The sequence below is a fragment of the Monopterus albus genome, unplaced genomic scaffold, assembly GCF_001952655.1.
Source record: "Monopterus albus unplaced genomic scaffold, M_albus_1.0 scaffold101.1, whole genome shotgun sequence".
NCBI classification, from domain to species: domain Eukaryota; kingdom Metazoa; phylum Chordata; class Actinopteri; order Synbranchiformes; family Synbranchidae; genus Monopterus; species Monopterus albus.
Genome location: NW_018127981.1, coordinates 45,656 through 66,234, shown reverse-complemented (window position 1 = coordinate 66,234; position 20,579 = coordinate 45,656). Strand labels below are relative to the sequence as shown.

Genomic DNA, 20,579 nt, shown 5'->3' with positions numbered 1-20,579 from the left:
TAAAATTAAAATAATAATAACGTCTAGCTATTCCTTCTCCATCACTGCATTTACAAATCTGCACGACCCTCTAGTTTGTTCTCTGAGTGCACTTGAGATTTTAGTTTCTGCCATGCACAGGGTTATTGGAGCACGACTGGCTTTCAAACTAGTTGTCAAGTTGTTTTGCTCGTAAAAATGCTCAAATTTAAGATTTGTCCTTCAGAAAATAAATGTGAAAACAGCCTTCTACTGTCAAACCCTTCACATAAACCATTCTGCACAAAGAAGAGAAAATATATAGCCTATTTTTGTGGTCTTGCCTTTAACGCGTCCCTCCTCCTCATAAAGATTTGCATTAGCCTTTAAAATCGACTAAAAGATCAAACTGCGTGCAGCTGCATTTATATTTCTCTAAACACTGTAGATGAAGATTCAACGTAGCTAATTTTCAGAGCTGTGAACTGTAGTTACCCACAAGGTTATCCACGCACAAATGCAAATCTTTTATTTTCAGTGAGAAACTAATGTAACCCACTTTTAGCCACTTGCATCACAACAAGCGCTCCTGTCAGTCAAATCCATCCTCACCAACCACCAACCAATCAGAAAGCTCCTTACTTTTTCTATTAGACTTTTCGGACCAATGAAGCCCGACTCTTCATCCCTCGCCTCTCCCGCTGTTGGGAGGGCTTATGGCCTTATTTGGCTGTTATGACCTTATATGGAGTGCCGCCATAGGCGCAGCCGTATGAGACAGCCTTCCAGTGACACTTTCCCCAAACTGAAGCTTTGAGTCGCAGAGACGGGCAGACGAAGGGTGAAGTAATACACTACAGCAGCAGAGATTGTTCTACTTAAACCGTCTCTGTGTCTGTTTCCCTTTACGGAAGATCACCCAGAACATCAGTGGGGATTTCCAGGCGTTGTTTTTGGGCAAAGAAATATCAGAGCGAACACGGACGTCGCTATCCAAAACCTCATCGCGGCGTGTAGGAACAACACCAACCAGGATTGTCTACTGCTCCTCGGGACTTGCGCGTTATACCGCTTGCAAGAGCTTGCTGGGACTAAATAAGTCCCCCACCTACGTGAGATGTAGTCAGTATAAAATCAAGCTTGACACCCAAGAGACAGAGTTTATCCAGAGTGAATCCAAATGCAGCAGAGCGTGGGTTATTTTGGAGCGACCAACTGAGATAGTACGAAATATTGTCTGTTATATCACAGTTATTTTCTCTATTTCCAGTTCTAGAGACAGGGGGAAAGACAGATAACCTTTGATTTTTATTTTTTATTTTTTTACAGCTGACACACTGACGTATTGGACTGACTTTTCCAAGAGGTTCTACTCTGAAGAACAGCGTGTTTATGGATTTCTGCGCAGCGAGGAACACCGGGAGTTGTAGGCTCTGCTCACATGCATCGAACATGTTGATCCCTCGTTGCTGCTGTAAACTTTGATAGACATTTATAAAAAGAATTCAGTACCATAGAACAACGTACATAAGCGCAGATAAATCTCTGGAGGAAGTGGGAAGCGTCTTTTTGGCTTTCCTCGTTTTTTCTCCCAATACGTCAGGACGGATCTTTATCACTCCGTCGGACTCTCCTTCTGTGATTTATACAAAGACCAAAGTGTTTAGGGATAGCATGGCAATGGTAGTAAACCAATGGCCAGAGAACATTTCTGCAGATCCGGGGTCTCAGCTCCAGATTTGTGGCCAGGAGCCCGGCGGGGCACCGGGGACACCCAACGGTTCCACCCCGGGGAACGACGCGCTTTCCGGGGACAAGATTCCTAATGTGGACTGCATGGTGTGTTCGGACAAATCCAGTGGGAAGCATTATGGCCAGTTCACCTGCGAGGGATGCAAAAGCTTCTTTAAGCGCTCCGTGAGGCGAAACCTCACGTACACCTGCCGGGGGAACCGAGACTGCCCCATCGACCAGCACCACCGGAATCAGTGTCAGTACTGCCGGCTTAAGAAGTGCCTCAAAGTCGGCATGAGGCGAGAAGGTAACGCCGGAGGTCTCCTCCGTGGGTGTGAGTGAATGTCATTGTGAACATGTGGCACTGGACACATTTGTTTACAAAACATTTTGTGTGCGTAATGTTGTTCACTGCTAAATACCAATCTTAACAGGTCACTACATCTGAAAGACAGCCGTGAAAGATTGTTTTAAAGCTGGCTCCTGTTTCCAATGCAGCCTCACTTCTTTAATTACTTTCCTTAAAAAAAACAAAACAAAACAAAACAAAAACAAACAATAAAACTTTGTACCAAAGTACAGACTAGGGACGTTTTTATCTCTTGTGTTAATAAAACATGAAATAAGGAAGTTATTTGTACTGGAGAGAGTTACTTCACCACGGTGACAGATTCTTGTTCTTGCTGTGAGAAAACACATTTCAGGACTAAACGTGACCATCTAGTATTTTTTCGCATGTCAGGTTAAAAGAGTCATTTAGAGATCTGTGCGTGTGTGTGCGTCATGTTGTCTGTTGATCGGGTAGGCTATGTGCCTCGACATTTCATTTTATTTTAGGTATATAATCAGTCACCACCTGCTTATGTGACATTTATCTAACAAACCTAAACTATTCACCCCGCTCTTTTGTCAAATCCCTCTTTTGTCCCCCAGTTTTAATTATGCTGTTTGCTCACCAACACCCAGAGCCGCCATAAGAGGATGCCGCTACATTGGTTGTATTGTGTTGGATTAACAACGGGTCAGTTAGTGCCAAAGAGGAGCAGTACAGCGCCCCCCCCCCTTATTAATCATCATTCAGCAGCGACACCATGGTCGTGAGAGATGCGATGGTGCGTATTTTAAAATGTGAACCAAAACGGAGCCAAATTGCGGTGTTGGCTGCGCTAGTGATGGGTTCCTGTTTGTGTTTGTTTATGCACTTTGGGCTGAATTACAGGACTCCAGCCAGGCATCATTTAGAGAACCTCCTGATTTAGATGCGACAGTTTATTCAGACCAAAAGGCAATGTAAGTCTGTAGATGCAGTCGATGTCTGTTTAATCTGGTGAAGAAATAAATGAAAATGCCAGTAGGCTACGTAAATTGCACACGTCTATGAAAACAAGTGAGTCAAGGGCAAAAAAAAAGTCTTTGGCTACCTCAGTTATCCTTAAGAGTGAGTCTTTAATGAAGATGCCCTGTTCGTTTCCTTCTTAAAGGACAGAACAGGGCAGGCATCAGTGAGCAGCCTTGCTCAAGGACACTTTGGCAGGAGATGTTGAAGGACAGACAGTGTTTCCACAACGACCCTGCCGTCCTTTGTTCTCTGCCTGAGCCAAACTGTAAATACGGAGATGGGTGGAAATACCCGTCTTCTTTAGAGCCTGAGATGAGTTGATCCCCCCCAGGGTTCCCGCTATTGCGCACCGCTATGCCTCTCTGGCGGTGTGTGAGCATGTGTGTGTGCACTGTACACACAGCCTTTCTTCATGTAAAATACCCGCAAGCCACTCCGACTGGGTCATGCTCCTTTCAGTCCTCCGACTCAACGAACCAGAGGAAATCGCCTGACGCGCCGCAGCTTGTTTACAGCAAAAAGATCCAGTCTGTAAAAAGTTCAAGGAAGTGAAAAGATGTGGAAGTGAAAAAGAGATACTTTCTAACTTTAGTTTTCCTCATCGACTCATCTCATCTGTCTTATTTGAAGATAAATTAACATCCAGTTGAAATATCTGAAAATGAAATTGCAATCAAAATAAATGCCTTACTTTAGGCCTATACCTTTACTGGTATATCTATATTTTTTTAGGGGGTAAAGTTAAATAGCAGTCAGTTTTATAATAGTCCAACATGGTTAAAGTGTCATTTTTGCAGTGCAACCTTTCGGTCTTTTTTAGGACATGCACCTGAAAGGAATTAGCTATTTGAGGTAACGTTATAGATTAATACTGACTAGTCTACACTGCGAAAAATATTTATCTTCACAACTCAACAGATATCTATTTTTTTTCTAAAAATAAGTAAATACTCTTTTCATTTGGTATAAACGGGTTCTTTCTATTCAATTTCAGCCAAATCCAAAACTGAAAGAGTGGCACTTTGAAATGAACCCAGATAATGTTGGCTGGTTGAAAAACAGATCAGCTGGAAGGAGAGTAATTTATCTCCAAATGGAATAGATGTAGAAAATGGTTTTAAAACGCATCATCTGTTGATATAAACTGTTTTCAGCGCTGGTTAGGTTGAGTGCAAAACACTTTAATATGAAGCAGGTCAACTTAGAGACTGAGCTCATCTGTTGGTGCATTTGAGGTCAGTGGGATTAAACACTATCTTTAAACCCTCTTTGGCAGCCATTTTCTGTTTTTCATAATTCATTTGTCAACTAAGGACAATTTTTGTTAAGATACAAACACTGTCTAGCAAAACTCAAGAATAATACACAGATAAAAAAAAACAAAGAGAGAAAGAATTAATTACCATTAATAGCTAATGAGAGACTGAGAGAGGCTGTGATCATAATTAATTATAAATAATATAGCTTTTAAGCCATGATTTCTGTTAATTTTGTGAGGCATTGAAAGCATCCAGACAAACTGTCTAACTTGAAATATTTGTGGAAACATAAATATTGATTGGTATTTGAAACAGTAAGTCATGTTTCCTTCATTCAACAGGTTCAACAAAGGTGATCAAGAAGACACTGTTTACTCTCAGTTAAGATCCAGGAGAAATATAGATTTGATGTTTCTGTTTTCCAACAGTATTTCAAGGTTGCTGAAAAGATCTTGAGGATTCACATGTAAAAATACAGTTTGTTGAGTGTGTACTTGGACATGCATATATCATAGCATAAAGGTCATAATGTACTTCAGATGATGACAAAGTAACAACTATAAGCCTGAGACAAAGTGTTGGTGGATGAAGCAACTTGTATTATTATATGAGAACACATGCTAAAAGTTTCATGAGTGGATTTAGAAGAATTACGCTGTCAAGTGACTGCTTCTTTTTTATTTTTTCAAAAGAGACATTTGACCTGTGGATTGTTGTGTAGAACATACTATCATATGTTGGATATTTTTATCTGGGACACCTTCCACCACCATGACATTTCTAAGCTCAGTGGGAATCAAGCCTCTAAAATCTCAGGAACATTATGTCACCACACAGCTACACAGAAGCTCCACTTGTTTCTTTTTGTCAGGGCAGTTTCTAGACTGAACAGGAAGCAGAGAGGCAAAGCATTCTGTATGAATATGCGTACCTTTCCACCCCTAATGCAGTCAGACTATTTCCATCTTGTTTGTGTGTGCATTGTTGTGTATACCTGGACATCTGTGTGTACGCAACACATGCAGCCACACACAGTTAGCAGAGCTAGTAGAGTGTACTGATAGTAAATAGTCTCAGCATCCATTTGCAGCACCGGAGTCTGTAATACCCACATTTAGCATGTGCAGTGGGAAGGGTGCTGCTTCCTCTGACAAAATACCAACAGCAGTGGAAAATATAGGTCAACCAAAACTAAAACATTAATAACAGACAGGATGAAGTCAAAGTCCAAATGTGTGAACCGGTCAGTGTCTCTGCAGTGGGTAAATACCCCACTGGAGCACTAAAGTCCAACACACTGTGTGTATTGACTAATCTATACTCCACAGTGGGCAGTTTAACACGAAAACACTGCAGTCTGGCCTCCTTTGGCTCTGAAAGCCTTTACCATTACATCCCAGCAATTTAGCTATTGACAAATTCAAATACTTAACCCCTGTCACCACACTCACTGTCATTATCAGCAGCCTCTCAGAGGAAAAGGGCTCCACTGACATATCATTCAGCATCCTTTAAAGTGACACACTGGAGCCGGTTACAGAAAGGCTTGGGGGTTCATAGTGTAGATGAACAACGCTGTTCTTTAATGCATTTGGACACGTCAAGGTGAAGAGGTTCATGTTGCAGTTAACACAATTTCCTATGTTATATGAAGGTGCTTTTTATGCTCATTTCTGCACAGTAATGTGACAAAAGTAAACACAATGTGACCTTCTGAGGTGCATTAAGTCAATAACTCCCAACATACCGACTATAGACTGTTTTGCTTGTGACTTAAGCAGAAAAACCAGTTTTTGTGTCACTTGGGTCATTTGTAAGAACAAACACAGTTGAGAAAGAGGCACAGAATTTGTCAGTCACTGTCAGAAACATTTAACACCCAACAAGGCTTCTCCTTCAGTCTGACACACATTCTCTAATATAGCACTGTAGGGAATCTGTGCACATTTATATTTTAGGCATTTAGCTAATGATCTTATCTCTACTTACAGAGAGGAAGTGGAGTAGTAGCACAGAAGGAAAGAAGCAGGAGAGACTGCATCAAACTTTTCTTATTTGTCCCCATTTGGACCAAACCAATGCAATGGTTTTGCAATGAAATATTGTTTTTTAAATGAATATTGGCAGCCTTGTTATAGACTGGTGACCTGTCCAGGGTGGACCCCGCCTCTTGCCCATTGGCTTCATACCGCTGCACTCTCGAGTTTGATTAACTGGGATCTTTGTCAGTTCTCTGTCAGTGTGTAGATGGTTAGTTGTCAGTAATTTCTCAGTAGATGAGTAGTGTAGTAAGGAGAAATATCTAATTTGCTTTGTTCTGTCTCTCTCTGATTGTTTTTCAGTGAATGCACATAATATATACCAAGTTTAGGAAAACTTGCAATTGTTCAGTAGTGTGAGGCAATTTGCATCAGATGTCATATCTTTGTTAAATGTTCCAAGCAGCCATAAATGCACATTTTGTACCATTAAACATGTATTTAATGCTACACTTTGAAAGCTGGCTACTCCATGGTATGGCTACGGCACTTGAGGGCAGCAGAAAGAAGCTATAAATAAAACACTGACATATTGTCAGCTTATAAAGATGTGGTTAGGAAACAGTTGCCTATTTACACTTCAACCAGATATGGAGCAAGATTAGTATTCCTTTGGAGTTGTGCTTCTGGTGGTCTGATCTCTTTTAGCTCTGTTTTGGTCTCTACCCACTCCCGAGGGAAGTATTTGCCTCGTTAGCTGCTACTGCTCCACCGTGTTCACCAGTCTTTGTCCGTCTGCTGTTTTTAGACCTTTTTTCTTTGTTAACATGCATTTACAGTGTGGATGAGAGCAGTGGGAGTAAATCAGAGCAGGGGTGAGAAGACCAAACCAACAAGCTGAAGGATGTTAGAATCCTCTGTCGAGTTGAGGGAATCTTCAGAGAGCGATGATAACTCTGTGTGGATTTGTGGCTATAGCAACCCCTTTCACATACAAGTATGTGTATGAACCATTGTTATTGTAAAGATAGTGATTATAGTAGCTTTAACCATTTTGCAATGTTTTGAGCATGTCGAATGCAACAAGTGTTCGGTTGCTGATTTATATGAGAATGTTCATGTTTTAGCCAGCAGCAGGAAGTGTTTCTGTAAAATAAACCGAAGAAGAACTTGGTGTAGCATGAGAGCATGCTCTTGCACAATAGCACACAGAAATACTGTGGATAACGAACTGTTTGACACCACAGTATCCGTACATTTCATATCTTTTTCACAGAAACCGTGAGCTAATTAATACTAAAACCAAATCTTCAAATTAATTTCCTTGTATTTGATGAGAGCAGAAATTATAACAGCAAACTATGTTGTCAGTTTAAGAGACAAAGCCAACAAAATAAGAGTTAGCCAGCTAGAAAGGGCCCCAAAAAAAAAAAAAAAAAAAAAAAAAAACGTCACGTGGGAATGGTCAGAACAACAGGACCTTAGCACCAAGGCTGTTACCAGGAATTCAGACTGATAAATACAGTATAAACATTTTTTTAAAAACTTTGTTCTGCTCAGTATCATCTCTATGTTTGTCCCTCTCTTTTTCATTATCACTAACTCTTTCCTGGTTTACACATTAGTTCTTTTCTACTCCTATTTGACTCTCTGTGCACTTCTGCAGAGCAGTGGGCTGCAGGACAAAGGTCAGGGCCAAAATAAAACTATTAAAGGCTCATCTTTCCTCTGACCTGGATCACAGCCATGTACATCTACAGAATATGCAGTGGCATACAGTACATATTTAGGCATAAAAAAAATTATCTTTATTTTTTACCTTCCTAATCTTTTATACCAGATAAAATTACTTGTTTTTTTAGCATTACACCCACAAGTTTAGAAATTTCTTTGGTTGCTTTACAAGATGTTTGAATGTTGTCAAACTGTCATACTGTACACAATCACATACACGCTTTCCCATTCAGTTGAAACACAGGCGCTGGTTCACACAGGGCAGCGTGTTTTAAAGGAAGCTCTAGAAATGGAAAAGCTGCTTATTAAATGCAACTATCAGTCTGAGCCAAATCTATAATGCATCTGTGTAACCTGGCACAGTGACCTTTGAGTCCAAATGTTGATAAACCTTAATTGTATTTAGCTGCTGTAATTCCACTAACAGTCTGACCCACAGGCTAATCCAGGGCAGCCAGGCAGCAAAGCGTGCACTCTGGCAGCTGCCATTTGCTGAAGTGGCATTTTGAAAGTCACAGCTGAAATGTCCCATGGTAGCTCTGTGTGCATGCACTTTCCTCCTCTCCCTTGTTCCTCGTGCCTTCATTTCATGCCCTACCTACACAGGATGCTGTTTTGTTTTACATTTTGGAAATTTGTAGGCTGTTTTCAGTGCTTTGTCTTCTCTCAGGTTGGAATAATTTTGTTTACCAAGGAAAAATAAGTGCACAACTTTAAAGGCGGAATATATCAGGCACTCCCACACCACATTTTATTCTTTATCTCTGACTTCATATTCCTTGTTTCTCTCTAATACAATGCTGATCTGCCCTCCTCTTTGACAAAATTCGACATCTCTCTCTGCCTCTTCTTGTCTCTATTTCTTTCTGTTCCTTTGGACTTTTCTCTGTCACCCCTCTTCCTTTTTCCTTTCTCTCTGCACATCAGTGTCATCAGCCAGCTGAGGGCAAGGGAAGACAGAGAGCAGTGACGTACTCAAGTGCGCTGCCCCTCAGCCATGAGTGACCCCCACAGTGCCTCTTTGAAAAGTCAAGTGGATCAAGTAGATTCACCACCATCTGCAGGATTAACAGCTAATCAGTATGACAGCAGATTAATAGCTGTGAATTTATAAATCAGGACTACGTACGAGGAGCAGCTGGGTCCCAGCAGGTCATGGAATTGGTGGAATGTCAGTGAATTTTGGTGAATTTGATCAGTTTTCCGTGGAGGTCAGGGACGCTTTGTTTTACAACCTGGCTAATGCATTAGTGAGAAGTCCAAAATGTTTTTAGATGAAACCCATTATTTAGCACAGACAGGGTGCCAGTTTTAGGCCATGGAAGTTTTCAGACAGTCAGGGAAGAGTTTTCCAAGACTGTTCTCCCAAGGAAAATGACAGAATGAGTTGTTTTAGCAACTGAACATCAGTTTACACTCAAATGACAAGACTCTCTAGTGGCCCTGGCATTTATGATTGTTGCAAAGGAGGACGTCAGGTGTTGGGAGGAGGTCAAGGACTCTCACCAAAATGTTGGATTTTAGCAGGGGACGCTGCTATTTGTTTCTCTTGACCGTGATCATTCCCTAACCTCAGTCATGTGGTTATTATTGTAACCATGATAATAAAGATCCCCTAAGCTTGTTTAAGTACTTTTTAAAACTGAAACCATGATCTTTCTCTAAACCTAACCGAGGTGTTTGTGTCTGAACCTAACCAAACATTAACCATAGTGTTGTCACATCATAAAACTAGTTTATTTTGTCAACAGTCACGTGTAACGTTGATGGCACAGACAAATGATGTCCATGATAGAGGTGTCAGATCAGAAGACACTTCAGTGTAAAAACCTGTTTACTTCAGAGGACTTGTCAAATCTTTCACAAGCCTGTACTACAATAAGTTCTTTGACTGACAGCCAGAGCACTGATAGATTTAGCAATGTCTCACTTCACACCTCCAAGTGCCTGAAGTGAACATATTTGACCAGGTAATCTTTGATAACGTGTCACTAATCTGACAGCTGTCGTTTGTAAAGCAAGATGAGAGCTGCTGGACAGTGAGTGACAAGGAATGTCCCACTGTGCAACTCTATCTATGTGACAGGCAACACCTCATAGCAAGACTGCACTATCTGCCAAAGGAAACCACATTCTTTTCCAGGACACAGGTTGACACAAGTTCACAGGGAAAACTAGTAGTTTGAGGTCACCACCTTTTGTGCAGAGGCATTTTTTCCCCAACAGGCTAGAATTAAAGGCATTTTTCTAATACTCTTGAGTGATTTGACAGTGTTTTTCAGAAGTGCCATGGTGCATTCAGTTGACACAGCTGCTGTGTATGAGGCGACAGGTGATGCAGAGTTGAAAAGCATTTTCCAAACCCCTCCTTCCACCCGTCTCTTTATGTGAACCACCGCTCTCTGTCTCAGGCTCTATTCAAACATATAGAACTCCACACCTTTTCTCTTCCTCTGTCTGCCACTCTCCCCTCTCCCTGCCCTCAATTTCCCTTCTTTCAACTTACTCACTTCTCCCCCTTATCTCACCATTTCACACTTTTCACCTAATTTTTTCTTCCTCACATTTGCCCCCCCCACCCCTTGCATTTTCATTGCCTCGCTCTCCCCATTCTCAGCCGCTCTGTGTAACAGTAGATGAAGTTATTAGTCAGACAGTGGGAATGACTGAACAGGTGTTTTCCAAATGGGCCTTTGAGCACTCGTCGCATCATCATCACTCCACACGGGGGGGTTGGGCATTTGTGTGTGTGTGTGTCTGGCCTCTGTGTGCCCTTTTTTCTTCAGGCTGAGCCATTTGCCAGTAGAGGGAGGAGGCATGTTACTTTATGTATCCATGTGTGATGTGTGTGCATGCATACATAGGTGCACAACATATGTAGGTGTGAAGAAGTGTTATATCTTTAGCGGCTGCTGCTTGTCATTATTTACTGATGCACAACAGCAGTGCAGAAAGGCTTTAGCCATCCGTTTTCCATTGATCTGCTGGAAGGAGGAGCACTGACATATTTAGGAGTCAGAGAAATGTTCCCGTCTCTACTCGTTTTGCCCCTTTGAACCCATTCTGCAGCCCCCTCACCCCCACATTTATGTTTCAGGTTATTAGGTCTCGCCTAACTTTTCAGGCAGACTGTGCTAGGCCTGTCTGGATGTAAACCAGGTTCAGATGTATCACATATTGTTATAGGAGGCCTCCTCAATCATAAAAGTGTAATAAAAACCTGATGATAGAAATGTAGCACCTGTTAAAAGTTGTCAGCTGGTTTGAGATAAAAGAAAAGAATGAAACATTGGGAAAACATTACATATTCATGAATTAAAAGCTCAGATTTAGGCAACCAAGTTCTAATCTTCCATCTTTCTTATTTTCAAACAGCTGTACAACGAGGGCGTACTTCAAACTCCCAGAGCAGCCCGGGACAGTACCTGACCAATGGCACAGACCCATACAACAGCCAGCCTTATCTATCCGGCTTCATCTCTCTGCTACTGCGTGCCGAGCCCTACCCCACATCTCGCTACGGCTCCCAGTGCATGCAAGGAAACAACTTGATGGGCATTGAGAACATCTGTGAGCTGGCAGCCAGGTTGCTGTTCAGTGCTGTTGAGTGGGCCAAGAACATCCCCTTCTTCCCTGATCTGCAGCTCATGGATCAGGTGAGTCAGCCACTTTAATGATTTATGTGAGTTTACATTAAAATATTCAACCAGGAACATTGGAGGCCGAAGGTCACTCCTTTGCCCCAGTATATTCTCTTGTGTGCAGCACTATAAATGTTGAATTCTTCCTTTAATCAAGCACACAGAAACAATATAGTGGATTGGTGTTTGGCCTACAAACATACAAAGTAAGCACCCCGGTATTTAAAAAATAAAACCTAAATATACAGTAAATACTAATAAGCTGAGAGCCTTTATTAAATATCAACCCAAAACAGAGCAATATGTGAGCATGTTTCACACCGGTTTTGCAGTCCATGTCTACTTCCGTAAAAGACTTAATAACCATAAACATAATTAGACAATACTTTTCTGTTGAACCAGAACCAAAACAGAACTGTAATCCAATGAAAGACAGTCTCATGATGTATGACCAATGAACTGATTCTCTGCTTACTCTTTAAGAAAAAACTGAGCCAATAAATAAAATTAAAAATTCTCAGTTTTTTTCCCCTCTTTTGTTAATCTCCACTACATGGCATTTTAAACAATTTGTCTTTATTATTCTCTGAAGGCAGAAATAGCCACTCATAACTTTCAATACAGACAGACATAGCATCAATCCTGCACATGTAGATTTACACCAGCTGTAAAGTCTCGGCACAAAGTGATCGCCTGACCTATAAATATTCACATGTACCTTTGGCAGACACAGTCATCATGAAAATGTCATGCAGTAGCTGCACCATGTCATTAATATATCATCAATGTCACACTGAAATGAAGAATATACAGTATCTGTCCTTTCTTTTTCTGTAAGTGCTTTAGTATTGTGCACTTTGTTCTATGGTTTTAAAAAGCCCAGGTTTTGTGGTGTTTTTGTAATTATTTTTCACCGGCTATCAAAAGACTGTTTACACTTGTAACTTCTTCACTTGTAACTTCACAGTGTCTAAATCATACAGCAGGTAGCTGGATTATTCAGGGTAGATGTAATAATATAAATGCTTAAAAGAATAATTGTTTTAATTGGTCTTAACTAAATCAGTCATGATATATTCTGCTACAAAAGTGGATCACATATTTTCATTTGAACTTGTGACTGTTGTGATTTTTAACAGCTGTGCCCCTCGTAATATTAAATAATTACGCTATTTTCTGACCTAATTTTCAAAGATGATTCTCCCTTTGGGGCTTTTGTACTCACTTTAAAATGTATTTTGTATATCAAGGTGTTGATTTATTAATTTTTTTACAGCACACAAAAGATGACATAATCAGTTCAACCTTGTTGAGATGTATCACTTCAGAGTTTAACATATTATTTTGTCAACCCATATTATATTTTAAGATGTTTTCTATTACACATTAAAAGTAGATTTTTCTTCTTCTTATCATTCTCTTGCTTTAATAACCACTATATTCTGTCTGTATTTTAGGTGGCACTCTTACGCATGTCATGGAGCGAGCTCTTTGTCCTCAATGCAGCCCAATGTTCCATGCCGCTTCATGTGGCCCCTCTGTTGGCAGCGGCCGGCCTGCACGCTGCGCCCATGTCGGCAGAGCGTGTGGTGGCCTTTATGGACCACATCCGTGTCTTCCAAGAACAGGTGGAAAAGTTGAAGGCCCTGCAGGTTGACACAGCTGAATATTCATGCCTGAAGTCCATTGTGCTCTTCACATCCGGTGAGTTTGAATGAAGCATATTTGTACACATAAACGGAGGAGTATCACAGGGAAACTGCGTGACATTTCAGTGGTATCTTGAGTTTATAATGTCACTTTAAAACAAGATGTTGAAGCAGGATATAACTGGAGGCAGATGGCCCTGAAGTGGCCAAGCAGAAGATTAAAAATAATTATCATGATTCAATAGAGCAAAATCCATGGTTTTAGTAGTTGAATCTTTTATGTAAACCTACTCATACCCCATTTGTAATGATTTCAACAACAGCAATTTGATTCAGACTGTAAGGGCAACAACAGTTTCATGTTAACCATAATGTGCAAAGGAGATTCACTGCTAGAAGACAAGAAAATACTCTGATCAGGTCAGATTTAGGCTAACTGATCAAAAAAAAAAAAAAACAAACTCTGCAACAGTGTGTTGCATTTTGTAACAGAGGCATTTTCACCATGTTATATTAATGTGATTTTTTTTTTACAGTAATTTTATTTCTTAAAAAAAGTCCTGGTCACTTTTACAAGGTTGGAAATTGATAACAAACATTTTCATTATATTTTGGATGCAACACAAGTCTGGATTGAATGCCATGAAATTCAAAGGCTACAGCAGCACCAAGTAACATTAAAATATATCACTCAATAATCATCTTCACAATAAATAAGTACATACATTCACTTTAATAGTCTAGGAAACACAATAAATGATTCCATTTGTAGGTGAGTATATTTTTCCAATTTTGATCAGTTTATAAAAATGTTTTCTCCTCCCAGAGGATTAAAATAAACCCGGTGCAATCAGTATAATAGTCTGACCACTACTTACAGTATGTTTAAATTTTCCTTTCATGCCAGTTGCTTGAACACCCAGCATGTGAGCATGTACATCCAGCACATGCTGTATGTACATGCAGCATGTGAGCAAACTGCAGTTAATGGGAGTCCCAACTTAACTTCTTGTAAGTTTATACTTGTCCATAGTTGGACATTATAACATACAAAGCAGAAATTTCTATCTAATAAAATGAATAATTCAATTTTTCTAGATTATCCACTATGAAAAGAGAAGGCAACATCCCTCAAACTCACAATTATCTTTAATTAGGGCATCATTGCCAAAATATGCTTTAAAATTTATCACTGATGCAGCCTGTGGGAGAAAATAATAATAATAATAATAATTTCCATAATGCACGTACATGTCTGAAAAATAAAAAAACAAAATTTAACAGATAGTCGAAGCCAGTAATGTTATGTATTTGTGTTGAAAAAGCTAGCTAGTTAGCAGCATCATTGCTTACTGTATATGAAACCAAGAGGTCCTGCAAGGATTCACTTTGTCTGTTATGAAAGAGGCTGACTACTGTATGATGCACAGGCCAACAGAGGACCGACTTTCTGCTGTAACTGTTACTTCATTATTTAACCTCAGAATAAAAAGTAACTCAAATGACTTGAACTGTAACAAACAGTTCTTCCTTCCACTGTGTCCAAATCTAGTTTGAGCTCACAGACGCATGAAGACGATGTCAGCTGTATTCAGCCCCACAACCTTTTCATTTTGCTCTAATTTGAGCACTCGTTCATACTGTAAACGGCAGCTTTTGGCCCTGGCAGTAGCTCAGTGCCTCTTTTAAATCACTTGTTGCTGGAGTTAAACTTATACAGTACATGAAGCTTGTATTTTTATCATTATCTTTGATGACACTGTTTTGTAGTGACTGAATTTCTGACCTCCATGTAGTTACGTTGTTGTTCAGTTTGGTAATTTGTTGTTGTTGAGGAAAACTGATGTACAAGCAATTAGTTCTTCATTTACATTAAATAAAATAACCACTATTTATACTGCACCCATAGACCCATGCTATTTTGAACCATCAATCCATATGTTTACTACTCACAGCAGTTACTCTTACCTCCTCGAGTGGTGACATTAAATTAACATGGCCTTGATGTGATGTTAATTTCTTACCTGAATAATTCCACTCTATTCCCTCACTGTAGTATAGGTAGTAGGACTTCATGATAAAGGAAAAGCATTTATGCTAGCAAAGATTATATCCAGACCTTTTTAAAAAAAATAGGGCACTGGAGACTGACATAGTGTGTTATAGTATGTTCTCTCTACTCAGATGTACATAAGACTTTATATCTTGGGGAAACCCATAAGATAAGCTAGGATAAATAGTTTTGATACAGTTTATATATAAGCTGTGTTGAAATTTATTTTAACAGTCATTGTTCTCCAGTGCCTAACAAAATACTGTCACATCTGGGATAATTCTCTGAGAGATCATCCACTGTGACCCAGGAGGAAACGGATGGTGAAGAACGCTGAGATGTTTCTTGCCCATGTTTTTATTGCATTTTTCCTTATTTCTCCCTTGCATAGCGTGTCACATCCACTCTGTGTATTTCTGGCCTCTCTCCTCTATGTATGTGGATTGCTGTGAATCCACCTCTCCCTTCTCTTCTTTGCTTTCATCAGCCATCTCTGCCTCAGGATCCCATCTATTATTGAAACCAGTCATCCACCCCTCCTCCCCACGCTTCCCAAACCGAGCCCAGGCCCTGGGACCCCTGCCCCCACCATGGGAGCTGAATTATGTATGGTGGGTTTCAGTGAGACGGAGGATTTGCTGCAGCCTGGGCCATGACCTACATAACCCTTGTAGCCCTGAGCATCCCATGTGACTTCCCTGTATGTGGGCAGATGTACCCACATGTGCACTCATTGCAAAAAGTGCATGTCTTGCCAAAAGGCTCTAGAAGGCAATGCATTTAGTGAAAAGTGTGGATATGAAAAGAAATTTGAATTTAATGGAGGCAGACGTGCACACATGCAGTAAACTAGACAGACCCGTTAATAAATCTGACTCTTGCAGACCTTTGTAGGATGAGCTAACAAGCTCAGACAATCACCAGAATACCCTCCCTCCTCTCTCCCGCTATGAAGCCCAGGCCCATCAAGCCACATCAGAGAACGGGCATCTCAGTCCTACCACCCTGATCCCTCACCCCCAGTGACCTGTTGTGTGCCCAGGGATCAGACAAAAACCATGGCGCTTGGCAGGGAAGGACGCCCACAGAGCTGTCGCTTCGACACGCAAAGTAGTTTCAGTCACACAGACAGCTTTGCTAATTCCAGCCAGACACGGAGTGCCTTGTCATGCAGGACCAAAATGTTGGCCTGACAAAAAAGCAATCCAGCTGCTTCCACGAGTGGAGGGAAATATGGCCAAAGTGGGAGCAATTGTTTACCCAGAACGACGAGTATATCGTCCACTGGGGGTGGGGAGGGGTTGCCATGTTAGATTAAAATATGACATAAATTACTTTTTTCCCGTTTTTTGTTGTGCAGAAGTGAGACCCAGACGGGTGGGGTTTATACATGAGGCAGATCAAAGTGTGAGATGACAAAGGAGACATACGATCCAAGGTGACAGGTTAAAACCTACGGGCCAGAGCTTTCAGACTAAAAAAACACGCTTGTGAAGAAATTGCCCTCATTGAAATCCTGTTCTCCAAATGGAGGTTCACTGAGGGGCCAGAGCCAGAGAACACTCCCACTCACTGTACAATGCATGGCAGAATGCAGTAAAATGTGTATTTGTTTTGAGATCACACATCTCTGACCTCCCTTGGTAAATCCTCCATTCTCTCCCCTGCAAATGGAGGGTGTGAAAAGTATCGTGCACAGCGTTACACACTCTCTTGGTTGTGTGACACTCATGCCAAGGTGGGAGCTGGCAAGAGGATAGGTGTGAGGAGGGGGACGGCATAACATGACCTCCAGCTGCAGGGAGAGTGAGCACTGTAGTGTGCTGTGAACACAGACCACAGGGGTGTAGTAGATACACGTCTCTGCAGCGACAACCTGGATATCCTTATGTTTGAACAAGATTTCTCTGACCACCCTTCTGAGTCATCTTTCTCATTCATCCCTTTTAATCAACTTGGGTAGATTTAATATATGGTACAATATCAGGTGAAGACTTCAGACTGAGCCACACATATTCAGTGTGCGCTATATCTAATGCTGTTCAGTTTACCCATCATCAGACCGGTTACAACAGATGCGGGGTGTTGGACATTTTATCATTTCTCACAGACAAAGAGGAATATTGGAAAGACTAAGATGACACAATTTTTTAAACTTTTTCTTACCAAGTTTCACAACATCTATTATATGACCCTTGGTTGTTGACATTCCTGATCCTACAGATCTGTCTCTGGCCTCTTCTGACCTAGGGATTGTGAAAGACCAGAAACTATGGCTGGTCGGGGTATGTGTAGTCTGCCGTCTTTTTGTTCAGAACTCTAAGCCACAATGATCACCTAATCTCACACAGTGACAGGTAGTCTGAGTCCTCCACTGATCTGTCTGCTGCCCATCATCTGCATGTCGCACAGCGTCTTGTAGATTCTTTTAAAAAGTATCTTTATTTGTCCTTTCAGACACATAAAGATGATTTAGTTCCCTCTATTTATAGACCATAAATCTTATCTGTCTTCATTCCTTCTAGATGCTATGGGGCTGTCAGATATTGCCCACGTGGAGAGCATCCAGGAGAAGTCTCAGTGTGCTCTGGAGGAGTACGTAAGGAACCAATATCCCAGCCAACCAAACCGCTTTGGGCGCCTCCTCCTCCGCCTGCCCTCCCTGCGCATCGTCTCCTCTCCGGTCATCGAGCAGTTGTTTTTCGTGCGGTTGGTAGGCAAGACACCCATCGAGACATTACTTCGTGACATGCTGCTCTCGGGTTCCAGCTACAATTGGCCCTACATGCCTACTGTGCAACGCGAGCGGCCCATCCCCCTCCACTACAACGAGAACGGGCCATGAGGTGTATAGACAGATGAAGGAGAAGCTGCAGGAGACATTCAGGCTGAACATCCATTTGATTACTCATCCATCCATACGTCCTTCCCTTCATGTTCTGCATTCAACTTCTCAGCTTTCCCAGTGGAAGCACCTTCTTCACCATTCCACTCAAAATACAGACTGATGGTACACTCCATTACTATGCCAGTTACACAAGCCAACCAATCATCCACCACCACTGCAGAAACACAGCGGCCCATAGCAGTCCCTCACCCGACGATGTAGTCTACATTTGAGATGTGGCACGAGAAGGACAGTTTGGTAGAACAGGTTATTACGCAGTTCACCAGCAGGTCTGTTGGGCTCCCTTCAGATGTCAGTCTCAAACCCCATGCAAACAGAGGCAGCAAAAGACAAAACATTTGCTTTATTGTTGGTGCTGTGCCTTCACCTACAGAGGCTGTGTACAAGCACCCCAGTATAGTGAATACAGAGCAAGGGCTTTGTCAATGGGACTCTACAATCAAGAGCACAAAGCCTGTTGTATATTTACTTATTTTTGAAAAGAAAACCAGAAGCCATTAAAAAAGAGAGATGCCAAATTGACTTGGACTTTTGCAGAGAACATGTTTTATTGTGTGTTTCTATTAGCACTGTTTATATGGGGAGAAAACTCATGATTGTGTCCATATGTACAGTATATCATTGATTCATAGGCATCTATAGCATATTAGGGTTCATTGGGAAATGCTCAGGTTTAAAGGGTGGATAGACAGACAGACATGCCAATATCAGAACAATTAAAAAAGACAAACCCAGCAAAATGTACACTTATCAGCAGCCTGTGCCAAAGCTGACAAAGGCATATTTGAATTATTTTTGTGGTAGTGTTGGTGGTGAAAATATAATGTCTGCTTTGTCTATAATTTGACTGTATACTTGTGTTTGGGTCTCAGGGGGGAGATGGAGTTTGTAAAAAATAAAAAATAAAAAAAAAGTTACAAATAAAAGCTTAGGCACTTGCATTGTAAACTAGTCAGAACCAACACTTATTCACTCCTGCAAATTCACAGCACTGGTAGATTCTCACTACAATTGCACCATTTGATCAATCTACCTTTTTTATTCATCCAAAAGGCCCATAATAATTATAACCCCTTTTATGATGTTATCACAAGAGTGACACAACCTATCCTCGTTGTTGTTTTTTAGTCATGATTGTCAATATTTGACCTTCTGGACTGGTGGAACATGTTACAAAACTAGCTGTACTTGCCTTAGAACAAAGATTTTGTCACTGAGCATCTATCTTATGACTGTGCCATAATCTCTCGTTACCTGTTATAACAGGTATTATGTCCTGTCAGGAGAGGAAATGAACTCACATAATGTCAAAATGGATAATGTGCATATAAAGTCAAAAAGGTGATACAAAATACAGAGATTTAAAATGTTAATAAAACTACTGTCATGAGAGCAGATATTTCTGTTAACATCATCAGCACTTTCATTTTTTTCAGATCTCATGCGAGTTCTTTGCCATGTCCTGATGATATTGTCATGTCGTTTGAGCTTATCGTACCGATACTGTAGAGAAATGTATCACTAACCTCTGAAAACCTCAGTCTATGTTACATTATTATTCTAGGTGGACTTATGACTGTGACTTAGCTTAGGACAGTTTTAAGTTGTTTTTGTTGTTTTTCTTCTTAATGGGAGAAACAAGTTTGTTTTGACGTGTCTCACATTTCCAACATGGCACTATGGCATCAACGTCAAGTACTGGTATTGGAAAAGCCATATGGGACCTTAGAAACCCATCTGTTGATAAACAAATTCACACAGAGGAACTCTGAATTTGTTTTTATCCCCTCTATTTTTGTTTGGAAATACAGTTTATCCATTAATTGAAATAAAATGTTGTTGTTCGCAATATGTTTTTCTTTTGCTGTCTTTTACTGTCATGAAGTTAACACAGCACACACTGGATTCATTGTGCTACCGTTCACAAGCACGAGCTCTTCTCAGTATTTTTAACATGTACTCAAAAACAAGAAATGTGTTTTAGACGAGTAATTCTATTTCGACCCAGTGCCAACAAAAACATGTTCAAAGACAGATTGGTCATAATTAAAGCAGCACAGATTGAGATGTTATTAACTTTTATCTTATAGGTTTGTGTAATGGTCCTCACATTTTTTTGTGTGTGGCGTGGCGGATAGTTCATTACTACAGCACCCATAGCCAGCCAGAGTCAAACAGACATTAGTAGTAGAGCATAGATCGGGCTGCATGTTCCTGTCTGAACCCAACCTGGACCCAGTGTTGAGTTTGTACAGTGTCTTCCCCCTTATCATTAAACAAAGCAGACATTTGAGTGCTCCAGCCGTCTAGCCTAAATTTTCACCC

At 40.8% G+C, this 20,579-nt stretch overlaps 1 protein-coding gene across 1 annotated transcript; it reads left to right on the top strand.

Annotated features, from left to right (window-relative positions):
- The first annotated feature begins 731 nt into the window (after window positions 1–731).
- Window positions 732–20,116, top strand: nr2f5 (nuclear receptor subfamily 2, group F, member 5). Its single transcript, XM_020609752.1, has 5 exons — window positions 732–1,181; window positions 1,288–1,999; window positions 11,379–11,659; window positions 13,102–13,348; window positions 17,872–20,116. Exons 2-5 carry the CDS (start codon window positions 1,633–1,635, stop codon window positions 18,189–18,191), a joined length of 1,215 nt encoding a protein of 404 aa, XP_020465408.1. The 5' UTR covers window positions 732–1,181; window positions 1,288–1,632; the 3' UTR covers window positions 18,192–20,116.
- The last annotated feature ends 463 nt before the right edge of the window (window positions 20,117–20,579 follow it).

Bases quoted from the DNA above. Each gene is read 5' to 3' on its own strand.
- nr2f5 (XM_020609752.1), top strand. From the start codon at position 1,633: ATGGCAATGGTAGTAAACCAATGGCCAGAGAACATTTCTGCAGATCCG. The intron at 2,000-11,378 runs GTAACGCCGGAG...ATTTTCAAACAG, and splicing joins AGTCGGCATGAGGCGAGAAG to CTGTACAACGAGGGCGTACT. The intron at 13,349-17,871 runs GTGAGTTTGAAT...CATTCCTTCTAG, and splicing joins CATTGTGCTCTTCACATCCG to ATGCTATGGGGCTGTCAGAT.